Source organism: Dromaius novaehollandiae, chromosome Z, assembly GCF_036370855.1.
Source record: "Dromaius novaehollandiae isolate bDroNov1 chromosome Z, bDroNov1.hap1, whole genome shotgun sequence".
Classification (NCBI taxonomy): Eukaryota; Metazoa; Chordata; class Aves; order Casuariiformes; family Dromaiidae; genus Dromaius; species Dromaius novaehollandiae.
In genome coordinates, this window is record NC_088132.1 from 15,373,853 (window position 1) to 15,388,034 (window position 14,182).

The window sequence follows — 14,182 nt, forward strand, 5'->3', positions numbered from 1 at the left end:
TTTCCATTACCATAGCACGAGTCTCTTGTCAGTGTGCAGCCGTCATCATTGCTGTTGAAATTGGAGGCAGAAGTGTTTGCGTGGTTTTGGTCCTGGTGCAAATTCCCAATAATATAAATTAGAGCTTTGTATCCAAGTCCAAATCCAGTATAAGAGGCTGGATATTACAAGCTGACTATGAGCAATAACTAAGGAAGTTGCCTTGTTAAAAGTGTTTTTGGCCCTAACAGATGCTCATTATTCATCTTATTTCTTGCAGTGAGCCTTGTGCACAGAGGTTCATCTTCCCCCACCCCCAACCATTTTGGTTAGTCTAATAAATAATATTGCTTCCTCCTACAAGTCTTTCCTGTCTCATTTCTTTACAGTCTGTCATCATTCATGGATATTTCTGTTTTTCCCAAGTAGCATACGTAACAAAGGATTTGAGTTGGGGTTGCCACGCCATCATGTTCATGTTTGCTCTGTGGGTTTTTTGATCAGATTCCTTACATTGCCTGCAGACTTGAGCCTTTGGGGTTTGAGATTCAGTTAACAGAGAAAGTTTGGAGAAGAAAAAAAAAAAGCTAGGAACATTCACGCTTGAAACATTTCTGAAGCTTCTCTGAAGTTGTGATATTTGTTTACTTTTTAGATCCCCCCTTCCCAGACGTAGAATTTGTTACAGCAAAAGGTTCTGCGCCCTTGCTCCGACTCCGGAAAGCAGATGATCGAAATGGTCCGATCAGGTTTGTCTCTGTGCACTCTTTACCCTCTCAAAAAACATTCCACAGATTTATGTTATTTATATATCAGATCTTTTTGTTTGGGTTAGGTTATTTTTTATTAGCAGTGGGATAAAACTGAACTATAACTCCCAGTTTCACCTCGCTTGGCAGGATAGTATTTGGCTACAGACTCTTCCCCACTTTCTGGACCAAAGTTCTGTCCTTAATCATTCTAGGTTTTCACTGATTTTTTTCCTTTAGCCACAGTGAAGTCACACTAGATTTTTATTGATGTGTCCAAGAGCAGTTCTACCCTTCTGATTTTTGTTTTCCAATGAGCTCGTGCATCCAATAAAATTATTTTCTAGAAGCTAGAGGAAATGAATAATGAAGTCTGTTTTTTCTGCATATTCTGAAGTACTATGTTCATATTATTGCATTACTGCCAAAATACATATTTTTGGGGAGAGGTAAGATTTACAGCTTAGTAAGTACCCTTTGTGAAAGGAGGGAAATAGTAATTGTAACTCACATTATACTAAAGCAGAAAATATTTAAAAGCTAGCAATATACAAGCTGATGACTGATGTAACAGCTCTGAGAATTACTTCTCCTATGTTAGAATACCATAGGCTAAACTTTGTTTTGAAAGGTCAGGGGACAGATTTAATGAATTTTTTAGAAATTGGATCCTCTCCTCCTTTAAACAGAAAAAGACTTGCTTCTGGGAAATTGGGAACAATAGTTTTTAGAGGCCAGTGATGTGTTCTGTTTTGTAAATGGCCTTCTACATCAGATGAGAGAAGCAAAAGGCAACCTGTAGAAACCGAGTTTGATGCTCTTCTCAACTTAACATGCAATAACATTCAGGATTTATGTGCATGTGATAAGGGGAACCAGCCTTAAATTGTTCATGCATTGGTCTTTGTACAAAATGCTGTGGAACCCACACTGGTAGAAGTATTCTAATATAAGAAAAGTTCATATTGGACATTGATGATTAAAAACAGTTAAGAGTCTACAACTGGAAAACAGAAAATAGAAATGTAATGAATGCCTGATGCTTAGTACATTGACGTGAGAGCTAAAGTTTACTTTTTTGTTTTACTCTAGTTTTTATCAGGTGATTGTGCTTCCCCTGGGTTTGCAGAACGCTTTTATTTGTGATTCCTTTGCTGCTGCAACTTTCTTTAGCAGCACCACTGACACTGAGGGATATGTGGCAGCTGAATTCCGGGCCAAGGATGTTGCTGATAACATGTCAATCGCTCTTGGAGACAGACGTTACTACGGAAAGTTTTATAATGCTCCTTTAAAACTGGGAAAAGAGTATTCTGTTTTTTTGAGAATAATAAGCGAGTGGAATAAGGTAATGGATATTTTTAAAATTTTCCTTTATACCCGTGTAAAGAAATGTAGCTGTGGAAAAAAGAGAAATTTTAGCTTCGTATTAAATTTTTATGATGTCGAAAGTATCTGTAAATTGACAGAATGAGATTAAATCTGAAGCATCTTTAAGTAACTCTTGTAATTCCTTGCAGATAATCAGGTCATTGTAATGTTGGAGTAATTCTGGATGCCTAAAGGCAAACAATGGAGAGAATTAAAAATGAAGGGCCAGCTCTGCCCTCCCTAATTGAGGGTGTCTCTTTTAGGCCAGAACTTAGTGAAAGAGATTTGTATTGAGAAATCTGAAATTACTCCCTATCAGTGAAGAATTCTCTCATTTTTGAGTTGAGCGTTCTAGAGCAAAATATTCTACTTCTCAAAGTAACCAAATCACTATGTATTTTATCATGTGTGTTACAATACAGTGTAATGTCAACTCCAGTTCCTTTGGGCAAGGCTTGCTGGAAGACATACTACTAGCATAAAATTTTTGGCGTTTTAAGTTAAATGTGTATTTTAATCAGAAACAAAGCATCTAAAATGTGTATTTCTCTCAGCTGTTCAGTGCTTCAGTGTCTTTCCTCCCATGATGTCATTATGCCACTAGTTTTCCAGTCATTATCCATCTCACTGGTCTACAGCTGATATATTATGGCTAATAGAGGTCTCAACAGAAGGTAGTTTTCTCCAGGTGAGCCAGGTGACAGTATTTTCAAGGTCATGTTTGTCCTGAATGTCAAATGTAAGAAAAACAAAACAAAATGTCACATAAACAGTGCACCCTGCCAAAAAAAAAAAAGCCTTTTGAAATTAAAATAGAGCTTTGGGATCTTGTGTGTAAGCGTAAAGCAGTAAGGCAGGGTAAAAAGTCATCTGTGAGTCACTTGTAAATCTCTGTAGCTTTGGAAGCCTACACCCAAACCTCAGTAAGTGAAAACAGCTTCTAATAAGAAACTTAATTCTGCCTCAGTCTGAACCAAATGAAATATAACAAGTAAATACATGTCATTTCTGTACTGGTATCTATTAATGTGTGCATTGTACTTTTTATATGGCATCTACTTTAAGCTTTTAATAGCACAGATAAGGTGGGTGCTGATCCTGACATAAACCTGCCATCCGTCAGTAATTTCTGATTAATAGTCTGAGGGAGTCAGCAGAGGAATGTCAATTAAAGGCACTCGGTTCATAAATAGTGTTAAGTTATCCCAAAATATCCTGGAATTTGGAATTAGGCCTACGTATTTTTTGGCAGAATTTACTCTGTGGAGCAAGATTATTGTATGAGCCAAATATAAAACAAGTTTAGCCTCATTAAGCTCTCCTAAGTACTTCTTTGAATTCAGTTTATGTCTCCTAGGGTTTTACACATTGATTTCCCTAGTCCTTTCCCTGCAGCATTTTGTAAGACAAGGAAACATTTTATATTGTTACGTGTCTTCAGGCTTTTCTAGCACTGAACAGTACAGACCGCTTATGCATCTCTGCCAGCTGTTTGTTAAACTGTTTCTAAGTTATATTCTCCTTCTCTTTTATGCAGATAATTGTCCAAAGTTTTCACCTCCAGAATTGCCAGATGTATTTTCTAGGCCTCTGATTTAATGGAATACCTGTTACTTGTAGAAGTGACAGTTCACTTCCTGCCATTTAGAACACATCAGCTGCTTAATATGCACTTTCCTGTATGGTTTTTGTTACTAGATGAAGTAGACAAAGTTATATTACAATACATGGAAATAGTTACTGGACTTGCAAAGACCAGACAACTTTGGTTCCCTGTTTTCTTTCTTTGAAATGGGAGTTAAATCTGTGGCATGCAGGTGTTGGCTAATCTTCAGTTCTCATGCTGGCATATTTTGTGCAGTTGTTGGTATTAAGAAATTCCAAAAATTGAGAATTCTGAACTGAGGATTGTTGGGTATTCAGAGTTTCTGAAAATCCGTTTACTTAAGTAACTGAATTTTTATTCAAGAGCAAGCATTTAAACATCTGTTGTTTTTTTAGAAAATTAGCTTTTTAATTTGTCCTCAATTATTATCGCATGTGAAGTTTGCATTTATCTAGTGTGTTTTACATATGAGTATGTTTCTGTTTGAATACAGACATATTCAAAATTTATGTAATAGAGTAATAACTATTGTTGTCATCATTGTACTTCTATGTTCTGGCATCCTCCAGAGACCCTTCTAGCTTCGAGTCCCTTCATGCTAAGAACAACAAAATCAAGTCTAGGTTGTGACTTTTTCTTGCTGTTATTTCTCAATGTCTCTGTTGTATTTTCTTTGAAGTAAGGGTGGGAAAATCAGATAAAATTATAAGGAAATGGTCAAGATAAATAAGCATTTCCATTATGTTTATTCCAGTTTGATTTATCTCTTGCTTAGGAATGGTTTGGAGGTTCTCAGAAAGCTGTCTCTTGTTCAGTTTTTGTTTTCTGATTATTTTTCAAAGTACAGGACTTAAAAGCTGTATTTTTCAGTTGTTCAGAATATTCATGTGTGTTAAAAGGCTGGTCATATGATCTGCTGCAGAGAATGCTGGAAAAGTACAAGGAAAGAAGTTAAGAAGTCAGAGATAAAGGAAATTACCATTTTTCATGCTGACGAATTTGGCAGTTGGGATATAGAAGTGTTGGAGACCAAGGGAGGATTTGGGAACAAATGAGAATTCACTGTCGTTATCCTGAAAACCTTACTTAAGTGGAACAAATCATCCACCCTTGCATGCATCCTTCTCTGTAAAGCATACTGTTAATTGAATAACTCTAACCTATCTCGTACCCATTTCAGTCTCCAGTGATTACTTTATAGATTGCATGCTCTATAGGAAGCCAATGCTCAAAGTGAATGGTGAGAGTTAAGAAAGGTGCTCGGAGTTTGAACTGATTTGGGATTAATTTCTTTAGCACAACTTTGTACAACCTCAGTGTTAGCATCAACTTTTCTGGAGCAAACAGCATATGCATACAACAGAAATAAGAGCAGGTCTATGAAAAGTGAAGATAATTTTAGTACTCTGTTCTGGGGGGCGGGTTGTGACATGCAGTATTTTTAGTAAAAAAGCTAAGAGCTTTTTAGAAAATTAGAATGGAAATAACCTGAGTTGGGATGAAAGTCTGTTAAATTAGACTGATAAAAATCAGCTAAGAAGAGTATATGTGCAGGGGAAAATGTCTTCTCTGTTCTCCAGAAGTCTTTTAAGTGTACAGCTGTGAAAGGGGTTTCTAGCTCCAGTTTAACTACCCAGGGAAAAGTAGAATATGCAGGCCAAAATAAGGACTTTGAGGTCCATGGACCTTGTCATGCACAAAGGGTACTTGAATATTTGCAGGAGTAATCTGACTGATAACTTTTTGAGAAGGCATGGGGGTTTACCTTTGTTACCAGGTACTAATTCATCAAAGGAAGGGTTTTATAATTTGGCTTGGTATCAAGTGCAGGTTAGTGTACTTTGCTGGTGAGATTCCTGGGAGGTCTGTAACTTCTTTCCTAGGCAGGGGAGGACTGACTTACTGCAAACCGGAGTGTGCCGAGGAGGCAGCTGTTCCAAGATAATGGCACTTACGCAACTGACTGCCAGGCTCTGGCATTTGGCTGAGTTTTTAAATCCACTTCTTATTCTTTTTTCTTCCTATTTTAACAGGCTTTCCTTTTTCAGTGTTTTGCATTTTTAAATAGCTAGAAAATTCCATATGAAAGCCTACTTTAAGAAACACTGAGGTTGCATGATTAGGCATGCAGACACACAAAAGGCATATATGTATACAAATGTGGTGTTGTCCTCTTGTGCAAATGGTTCATAATTTAAGTAAGTCTTTAATTTCATGAAAACATACCATTATCCAGAGCAGCATAATATATTTTGCCAGGAGCTTTCATGAGGAATACATGTATATGTATTCTGTGAAAGTCATTTAGCAGGAAGATCCATATAGAAGCACTCCAGAAATAGACTCCCCAGTAATTATACAACAAACAATAGAACTTAGAATAGAATGGGCACGTGCATGTGTTTTTATGTGTATATGAGTATGAGAAAGGGAAAAAAAGGTGTACAGATGCCAAGACTTATTGTAGAAAAGAGTCTTGATAAAGATTTGTTTAGTTACTGTGAACATTAACTGCTGTAAGTATTGTATAAAAATACTTTAAAATTAATAGGCACTAAGCATATAGTCATAACTGCAGAAATATTGCATGATTTAGTATTTGAAAACCATGTAATTAAGTACTGTGTTTTAGCATATATACGCTACACAAGAATAGAGTTCATACAGCACATTCAGCCTTGGCATTTCCTAATTTCTGAATTTTTAACCATACAGCTTCAAAGAGCCTTTCATGTCACTTACATGCACAGGTTATAGAAAGAAAGAAAAGAGTAGAGCTAGGCTTTTACCAAAGCCATCTCTCTTATCCTACCTTTACAGTTTATGATCTTCTCAGAAAAGCTAGATGCTGTTACTGGATGTGGGGAGGGAGGAATCATTCTCAATGGTAATAAAATTGAGTGTTTTGCAGCTGACTGCTTGATGAGGCTGTAAATGATGGTAGATTTCTCTATTCAGAAACAGTGATTCTTTTATATTTTCATTTTCAGGTGAGAACACAGTCCTGTGCTGTTTGGGCACAAATTAAAAGTAAGTCCATTTTTCCTTCAATGAGAAAACAGAAGTCAAAGCTTGGCTTGGCATCCCAACATAAAATTAATAATTGCTGTGGCTGTTCTTTCATTCACTCTTAGTAACTGGTTCACTTTGAGGACTGTAAAGGTTAGAGGCAGAAATTTTGCTTTGCACTTCAGTATTTAGAGGACAAAGTTTTAGAATGAATTATACACCTTGCTTGTAATATTACTCTTTCTGGGCATCGCATCCATTTATAGCACTAGTTTTATGACCATCTTCTTCCATATCAAAATAAAAGAGGAAATAAAAGTTTTGGGCATAAAAGAATAGAAGCACAAAAGATAAATGTCAATTTAGAAGCTTGTTTTGAAAAATACAGAAAAAAATAGAGAAAAGTATCCTTTCCACTGTGTTAGAAGGAACCATCTTTACCCATTTCATCATATTACAGCAAAAGGCAAACATTAGCCTCTCCTGACAAAAAAGTGGCACCCTGAGGGTCTCCTACAGACTCTAGATTCTCCTGTGGGATTGAAAGACCAAATGTGGCCATGTGCTAGGAAATGTGACACTAGGGAGTGAGATAATACTTTTGAAAGAGGCAGTGTTTGTGGTGTATCTCCTCCCCTACTCAGCAAAGGCCATATCTGACTGGTATTATTATTGATCTTCCAGTGAACACTGTATGTTTATTTCTAGGCTCTTTACTCACACAACTTGGTTTATTTGCTGCTGCATTTAGAATATCATCTCAGCTGCTTGTTTTTATGAGAAACTCTGCTGCGCTCAAAGATTCAATAAGTTTGAGGACCATGTTACCAGTCCAAAGTGGAAAGAGCTGTAAAATAATGCTGGCAGGACAGAAAACTATCCTCTTCTGAATTTCTCTTTTACCAGTTTCCAGAGCATTGTCAGATATTGTCTGATGTACAGGAGGGTTTTGGGAGAGGGTAAAAAGATGGGCATTGCAAGAGGAGTGTAGGACAGGACAGGCCTTTGCCTTTGTGTGTAAATCTGCTTGCCTTTATTTTGGAGAGACATCTAACTAAACGGTGTTCTTGGCTTAAAGAGACTTCTACAACTGGAGAGGCCGAGAGTACTTTTGGCTCACTGAATCCTTTAAGGAGTATTACTGAATTCCACTTGTGTGAAGGACAGGCCTACAAATTAAATCTAAAGCCAGCTGCATTGTTTCAGATATCCTTTAGACAGCACTTCACATTGCTGGATAAATCGTTGTAAAAAGTGTTACAAGTGTGCTTCCTTCTGTCATTAATGGTTGCCCGAGTAGAATGAATATGAGGGTTTTTCAGAAAATATATTCTACAACATGTGGGAAGGCAGTTTTTAGGAGGGCTGACACCTGTTCTAGACATGTGTAGACATTTTAAATTTACATATGGCAACTAGTGTTGTGGTGATGCTAGGACAGGTATATCTTAGTTTAACTTTTTTTCAAAACTGGACATGCTTGGAAGTTAAACAGATTTTCTTCATGAGGTCCCTGTCTGAAATTCTTTGTGTTGCAAGCCTTCCAGTCAGGTTCAGGAAGTGCTACATCAGTACAAGCCTTGCTACACTAGCAGAGTTAAGCAAACTTTTAAAGTACTCCTAATTGCTTTATTATTATTCTCCTATATGTTTTTTGTGCTTCAAACCAACTGTTGAGAGCATTATAAGTAAAAGCCTAGCCTTCTCCTTGTGCCTGTGCCTTCAGATGAGCCAAAAAAAAAGACTTACACTTATAGAGATTGCTTCCCTGATGGCTCGGCATTTGGGTTCTCTTCATTGACATATGCATTAATTTCACTGAATAAGGAAGTTGCATTTTTTGCAAGAATTTAAACTTCTGCTAAAGCATTAAATACTCATATGTGCAAGATTTAACAGTAAGCAAAAGTGTGGAATCTTGCAGGAATAAGATCCAGTGGCTCAGATGTCTGTGACAAATCCAGAAAGAAAGCGGTAACTTTCACCTGCTACTGAAAATGGGATAGAGGTAGATGGAAGGGATCAAGTTTTCATTTGTTCAGGTTGCCTTCACAGGTAGTTCTTAATAATTCTGGTGTTGACCTTAAATCAGTATAAGCCTTCTGTTCTATTTTAGGTGGTTTCCGGCATGATGGGCTTGGGTAAGACTGTCATGGCCAGGTTTATTTCTGTTTTTTCACTGAAAAAAAAAGGGGGTGGGAGGAGAAAATAATACCTGAATTGCAAAATGTTGAAAGAGAATCATTGAGCCATTTAATAAAGCATTAGGATTTTCTGGCACCAGAGAAGACCTTGGCATGTGACTGGGACTGAAATTGCCGATGGTGAGTGGGGAAAATGTTGACATTGAGTATCAGAAATTGAAAGGAAAAAAACAGGAAAGGCGAGGGATGGAGAAGTGTAATCACTACTGAGGAATACACCATTTAATTATACTTCCTCAGTTGGCCACTGGCTACTGAGTAGTCAGATCCATTACTGCTTGATTGAGTAATAAGTCTAGCCTATGAGTTTTGTTTGAATTATTTAGCTTTGAGCAGATTGAGTCAGTCAGTCCCCAGACTGAAACCACACCATTTGTTCACTTAAAGTGTTTGATATTTTCCTTTCAGATTTATCGCCCACTCTGCAATACATGACTGCTGTTGGATTAGGATCGGTTGCTGCTGTCTGCCTTATACTGTTCCTTTCTTTCTCAGCAGCACGGTATGTATAGTTAATCGTTAACTCCAGTTTTGTAGTTGTCCTGCTCAAGGCTTACATGTTTTGTTTTTCAGTCTTTCTCTCTCAGCTTTTAGTCTTTCTCACCAAGCTGCTTGCTTAAGGCCTCCTGGGTGGTTAGAAACTTCATCAGTAGTTTATCGGTGGCAACTTCCTCTGGAATTTAGTCCATTGCATGAATTGATGTCCTCTGTATCTTTGCAATCAGTGGGGGAACATCTGAAAAATAATACCTTAATAAAGGAGGGATCCAGGAAGTGATTAGTGCCAGGAATTTAGTTCAGAGATGTTTTGATTTAGTGGTAACTAAATAAATGGTGTTTATACAGCATGCTACTGTAAAAGTGAAGTCATGCCAAAGAAATGTTTTTCTGCTTTTCTTATTTATGGAACAGTTTCCGGTCTTCCCAACTTTATTCAAAATGTCTAAAAATACAGCTTTTCAAAAGAGGTTATATTTCACAGAAGGCTTCATACAGTAAAAATGTGCTAGAAATCTTAACGTAATTGATTGCTTTGTGTTTCGTGATCCTTCATGTAGGGCAATAACTTTATAGGTATCCTTCTCTTAAAAATAAAACAAATATGTGCCTTTCAGTAATTGTTTACATTTATGTATGTGTAAAATTTCTTGACCAAAAAAAACGCCTTTGTCATTGCTTTAAATATGTTTGTCTCTAAGAAAACTGTTCTCCTGATTTATATTCCTCATGAGATCAGAAGCTCACAGCTTGGGGCCATAAAGTATCAAGCACTGATCAGCTAAGCTGATTATTTGGCATGCAGAAGAAGAATGGCATGCGGAAGAAGCTTTTCCTTATAAAGGCTAGAGAAAGTGGGATTATTTGTGGTTGTCTAAAGTTTAATTCAGTTGTTACAATGTAGATCCCAAAGTAAAACCTCCACAGTTTCTTTCTTTTCTTTAAGTAATTAATCAGGAAAGGAATCTTAAGATTTCTTTTGGCAGTAGGATACAGTCATCAACTTGTGCTTGCAGTCTTGATTGCTTTTATTTTTTGGAACAGGTTGTCAGAATCAGCTTTTGACATTCAAGATGGAGGGGGCTATAACTGTGCTAGTGTCTTAACTAGCAGGTCCTGGCGGATGGTTTATTGCAGCAGAAGGCGCATCACTAGGCTGCTGTGGACTGAAAAACTCCTCAGTTATCTGTTTCTGTGGCAAAAATGGGACAAAGGGATATGAGTATTCTTTGAAACTATGTCCAAGCAATTAGCATCAGGGAGGGAGGAGAACAGTATTTAAGATAAAAGACAGTATTGGAGGAATCTCATATGAGTATGAACTAGTCATGAATGAGTGTAGAGCAGTTAAAGTCCTGATCTTCCATCTCAGTTTTCCCTTAAAAATAGTGGGAGCAAAATCCTCAAGTAATGTCCCTAGGGAACTGAGTACATTTTGACAAGGATCATGCTGTGATACCATGTGATACTACAGCCTGGGACTTGGTAACTCAGCAGGTATCTTGTAGGCCCATGTTCCCATGCGCAGAGAAACACCTAAATGCCTTCCCCTGCTTTAGAGGGGTCAGACAGAATCCTTGGCAGAAGTGAGAGCTGCCCCACCGCCTGTGGGAGCTAGGGGAAGGAAAATCCAGGTGTCACGTGGGATGTGACCATTCCCGGTGCTCAGAAGAAATCCCTGCAATGTTCAGAAGTAACAAAGTACTCTCTTATTTCTAAATAAGTATCATTTGAATCCATTTCTGAACAAAAATGTAATTTGAAAAACATGTGAGGTCAGCCTTGTGCCCTGTCCAGTTGTTTTAAGGCTGTGGTCTAGTCTGGTCACGGTTTTACAAGAAAGATGTGGCCCAGTGAGAGAGAGAGACAGAGACAGACAGACAGAGGCACTCAGCAAGGGAGACCAGAGATCTGTCCAGTCTAACCTGTGGGAAGGGTTTTCTAGGGCTGCTTAGCCAGGAGGAGAAGAGACTGCCAAGGAATAGGATAATGCACAGACACCCAAAAAGCCATTACAGACAGACCAGCCTGTCCATAGTGAACAGCAGTATGGGCAGCAGCGCTTCTGAACATGAGACAGGGAGGCACTGGAATAAATTGCTGTGAAACCCTGGCATCTGGGTGGTCTGTAGGAGCAGGTTAAACAAACATCTGTCAGGAATGACACAGCTACAGCTGATCTTGCCCCGGGATCAGTTGAATGGTCTCAGATTATTTCTTGAGGTCCCTTTAAGCTTTATGGTTCTGTAGTTTCTATCACAAAGGACCGCTGTATTCGCATGCTTACCAGCCTGCCATGTGTGCTGTCTCAAGGATTATGTTATCTCAGAGGGCCAGGTTGTGAATTCTTACTAGCATACTTACTGACAGCTGTCTTAACTGTTCCTCAGTGAATGCAGGTCTGACACTGGATTCACAAAGCACAGAGCCTGGCTGCGTATGTCCGTAGATTCTTCTTTTTTTTTTTAATTTACAAAATGCATTAACACTAAGGTGCCTTGTCACACATTCACCGTGCTTCATTCCACCTGAACTTTCACTTCCTTCTGTATGTGTTGCCCATCCAGAGATAGAAGCGTAATGCCAGAACTTCCTTGTCCTGGATATGTCCATTGGACAAAAGTGTTGTCATGGCCAAGGTTAACCTAGGTCAGGTTAACTTGTCAGCAATCTGACACTGTTGGGAATGCTTCCTATCTATAACTCACCAGCTATGTTCCACATTTATACCAGCACCTCAGGTCTTCAAAAAACTTTAGAAACTTTCCCATTTGTCCCATCAGCATGAATGGTGCACATCCTCTGTCTGTTCTGTGTTTGCGTCTTGAATGTTTTTGAAGATGATGTTTCTGTTCTAACTAGAATTTTTTCCCTTTCCCCAGCTCCTATCTGGATAGCACAGTCCACTGCCCACCTGCTGCTTTAGCCTGTGAGGCTGTACATTTATCTGCTACCACAGACGTGACGCGAGCAGGGATCACATCATCACTCCTAGAGAACGAAAATGTCTCTCCTCTCTAATGTGTTATTCCCCCAAGTCAGCACAGAGAAAATCGTCTTTTTACCAAAGCCAACATATGTTGAATACAGATGGATCTGCACAGCACACTTGTACTAGAGTATGGGCAACTGAAATGCATTTGTTACTAGCAGAGAGATGTTTATGTCTCCCCTTGTTTCCAAAAGGTATGATGTGAAAAGGAGAACATTCCCTGACAAACAGGTGTTTATCAGACATCAGCATGCATCCTATGTTTCGGCTACAGGCTTTAGCTATTCTATCAGGGATGCCTGATATGAGTGCCTATATTATATCCCTTGATCCCATTAATACTGTCTTATGATCAACTGCTACTTTAGATTCCATAGTATTTACAAACTGGCCCATTGTGAGAGAAAATACAAATCACCCCTTCTATCTGGAAAATGCCTATTGTATATCCAAGTATAAAGGTAGATAACTTTCATCAGTCACTTAAGAGTAATGCTACTTCAGTAACGACTATAAAGTTATTAGCCATGAAACTGTCACATTTAAAAAGTGTCACCAGCAGATGTGTTCCAGAGATACTGCAATTGTTGCTGATAGCGATTAGCAATATTTGTGGATAATACACCAATCTGTAAAACTGTGGTTTGCCAAAAAGCTGAGGAATTTTCATGGCTTGTGAAACCATTTTAAATAAGGAGCTACCTGTCTTAAGTGCAGTTTTCTTAATCTGTGTTTTATAATTAAAGCTGAGTAAAATCATTAAAATCATTGGTTGTTTAACAAGCTGGTGTGTAATACTAGATTGACTTACTAAAACACAATTAGTAAATTTCCTTTGGCATTCTCCCAGTTAACATTTTTTTTCCTACTGTAAGAAAGAGTCAAATGCCTGTCTTTACTTCTGCTCCTGTTCAGAAGTCACTTTGAGATTAAAATATTAGAGAAATCATTCTGTTAACTGGTAAAATAAAGAAGGAAGGGTTTGGGATTTTAGTCAGCTTCATTATTTTTTTCCAAGCTATGTTTTGCATTTCATCACTTTGGATATATGGTATCCCTTTGTGGAAATTTAAATGTTTCTGATTGCTGTTGGCTTTTTAATTTTAGATGTACTGTCTCTCTGGATTGTGCAATTCCCTTTTTAGTGTTTAAAAGGAATATTTTAAAGTGCAATGCAAAACAGACTTTATAGCTGGCAACTATTAGCAGAGACAGATTACAATCAAATTTACATGAGAGAGCTTTTAACCACTGCATCTAGCTGAGGGTGCCTTTTCCAGATCCAGAGAGTAGTAATATTTTGATATCACTTCTGTTATCCGGTATTTCCAGTGCTTACACATCTGCCCTTCAAATTATCAAGCCTTCACTAGTCAGCAGTTGAGTAAGAACTTCTTCATCTGCATTAGTGATTAAGAGCTGGCAATCTTTTCCTTCAGTAATTAAGACCAGAACAACTTACCTGTTCACATTGGGTTATTGTTACTTAATTTAGGAGTTTCTGCAATAGCATTTATTCTCACCCATTCTGTTCTTAATTCTCTTCCTCAGTGGAATAGATCTCTAGGGTTTGATGTAGTTATGCAGACTGCCCTGCCTCATTCTGCTTTATTCTCCTACTGCTCTTATCCTGTGAGAGGTTATGAACAGCTATTCCTAAATAAGCGAAAGTTGAAGGTATGGAAAATGGTTTAGAGACATGCCTTTCTGTGTGAAAGAAAACTACTTGCACCCATACTAACACCAGCAGTTGCTTTACATTATGCAGGACCAG

General features: G+C 38.0%; 1 protein-coding gene across 2 annotated transcripts in view; it reads left to right on the forward strand.

Annotated features, from left to right (window-relative positions):
- SUSD1 (sushi domain containing 1) overlaps nucleotides 1-13,401 on the forward strand; it is a 53,071-nt gene extending 39,670 nt beyond the window's left edge. For both annotated transcript variants that reach the window (XM_026103132.2, XM_026103133.2), the window contains exons 12-16: nucleotides 635-728; nucleotides 1,821-2,076; nucleotides 6,696-6,735; nucleotides 9,327-9,420; nucleotides 12,299-13,401. In XM_026103132.2, the coding sequence (XP_025958917.2) occupies nucleotides 635-728; nucleotides 1,821-2,076; nucleotides 6,696-6,735; nucleotides 9,327-9,420; nucleotides 12,299-12,437 (623 nt within the window). In that variant the 3' untranslated portion in view covers nucleotides 12,438-13,401. The remainder of the gene's footprint in view (nucleotides 1-634; nucleotides 729-1,820; nucleotides 2,077-6,695; nucleotides 6,736-9,326; nucleotides 9,421-12,298) is intronic.
- The last annotated feature ends 781 nt before the right edge of the window (nucleotides 13,402-14,182 follow it).